Below are 1,931 nucleotides of genomic sequence, written 5' to 3'. Positions count from 1 at the left end.
GATGAAAAGCATTTCAAAGTTTAATAACATTGATTATGGCATTAGAAGTCTCTAACAACTTTAATCCACCTTCATTGAAAGCTGAATGCATGCACACTCCCGGCTGCCGCTGGATGCTGATTTTGTCGGTGAGGGGGGAGCAGATTGGAACAACAACTGCTCAATCCACTGCTTTATATCCAGAGTGCAGTGTTTGCTTGTTCACTGTTCCAGTCGGCTTGTTTTCTCGGTGCATCACTACAAACAACAGACTGATGAGTCTACAAAGCACCCGCGGTTTCCGCCATGTTGTAAACAACTTTGGGGTTCGTGGGGGCCGGTTCACTTCAGCCAGGGATGTAGACGTAGATCCTCTAAGGTTGCACGGTTCTTTGGGTTCAAGGCCAGACACTTGTTCAAGAAGTCATTACATTGTTTTGATACATTTTTCAGCACTTTTTTGCCTCTTTTCATGTACACCAATGTATCAAATTTGGTCCTGGCACAGATAATATACATCATGGCTCCGATTTGCCATACCGTCGTAGGCTCGGCCATGTAAGTTTCCCCACGAAGAACTTCTGGTGGTGAAAATGCTGGAGTTCCACAGAAGTTTTTGAAGGGCTCGTTTTCTACAAAATCCCCACAACCAAAGTCGATGACTCGGATCTCAGGAGTTCCTTTGCTGCTATCTACCAGGATGTTATTCAACTTTAAGTCTCGGTGGAAGATGCCATTTTTGTGCATGGTCAATGAAATGTTGACTATCTGTTTGAAGATGACCTTGACCTGATCCTCTGGTATACGTCTTTTTTGAGTATAGTAATCGTACCCGTCCACTGTGTCCGTCAGTCGTTCCATGACGATAATCACCTCCGACTCCAGGTCAAAGATGTCCATGAGGCCAATCACGGCGGGGTTTTCAAAGCTGCCGTCGCAGAGAAGACCGGCCGCCTGCTTCATGAGGACCACCTCCAAGATCTCATTGTAAACATTACCATGACAGTTCACTCGCACAAACTGCACTTTCTTCTTGGGGATGTGTTTTATGGCCACAGGTGTAAAATCGGACCAACAATCTCCAGCGTAAACCTGTGAAAATCCACCTTGACCGAGCATTTCCTCTTCAAGGTACTTGCTTGTAAACTCCTTCCTGCTGCTCAGGACAGTTGAATCGCGGTGAAATGTTGTTTTTATGGCATCAGGATGATGACAAGAATATTCCTGCACTCCAAAGAAAGAATCATCTGAGTGTGTTGAAGATACTTTTGAGTGTGAACCGGTGGAAGACAAAGAAAAAGAAGGTATAGATGGCCAGGTCCGAGTCTTTGGATTTACCATGATCGGACTACAACTAAACCCTGATGGGTCTGAAGATGTGATTGGCATGTCTGGAAACGAGATCACGTCCTGACTGATTATTTCTTTGTCTTCAGTGTCTCCCTTGTGTTGCTCATCATCCTCCTGCTGCGGTATCTGTATCACAACTTTGGATTTCTCCTTTTTGAACTTTTGGAGAAACTTCCTAAAGTTTCTTTGAGTGTTCAAAACAGCCTTACGTAAAATTGATACAATCTTATTATCATTCTTATTATTATCATTATTATGATTATTCTTTCTGAAAATTTTCCTCACACAGTCAAACATGCTGACAGATTAATGAGAACTTCAACCATTAGCATGAAAAGCAAAAAAGAACTAGTAGCATTGTTTGCCTCTGCCACGCAATAACATCACAGAACATACACTTCAAAGGCCAACTGTTGATGATGTCATAGGTTCCATCTCCTGTGAGAGAGAGATAGTACCCAATTTCAATCAATGACAGGTGTGACGTCACACCCTTTGCCACGCCCCCTAACCGGAAGTCCCGCCTTATAGTCCCCGCCCATAATGGAAAAAAAAAAAAAATCATTTCATCCGTCCCGCCAAATTACACCTGTTGGTGTGTG

General features: G+C 43.5%; 1 protein-coding gene across 1 annotated transcript; it reads right to left on the bottom strand.

Annotated features, from left to right (window-relative positions):
• Positions 1-236: 236 nt before the first annotated feature.
• On the bottom strand, positions 237-1,687 carry LOC114480534 (serine/threonine-protein kinase pim-1-like). Its single transcript, XM_028474766.1, has one exon. The coding sequence runs from the start codon at positions 1,624-1,626 to the stop codon at positions 322-324; it is 1,305 nt and encodes a 434-aa protein (XP_028330567.1). The 5' UTR covers positions 1,627-1,687; the 3' UTR covers positions 237-321.
• Between the last annotated feature and the right edge of the window lie 244 nt (positions 1,688-1,931).

Source organism: Gouania willdenowi, chromosome 18, assembly GCF_900634775.1.
Source record: "Gouania willdenowi chromosome 18, fGouWil2.1, whole genome shotgun sequence".
Taxonomy (NCBI): domain Eukaryota; kingdom Metazoa; phylum Chordata; class Actinopteri; order Blenniiformes; family Gobiesocidae; genus Gouania; species Gouania willdenowi.
The sequence above is the reverse complement of the archived record's forward strand: the minus strand, read 5'-3'. Positions and strand labels throughout refer to the sequence as shown.

Excerpts from the sequence above, each read along its gene's own strand:
- LOC114480534 (XM_028474766.1), bottom strand. The coding sequence starts at position 1,626 with ATGTTTGACTGTGTGAGGAAAATTTTCAGAAAGAATAATCATAATAAT.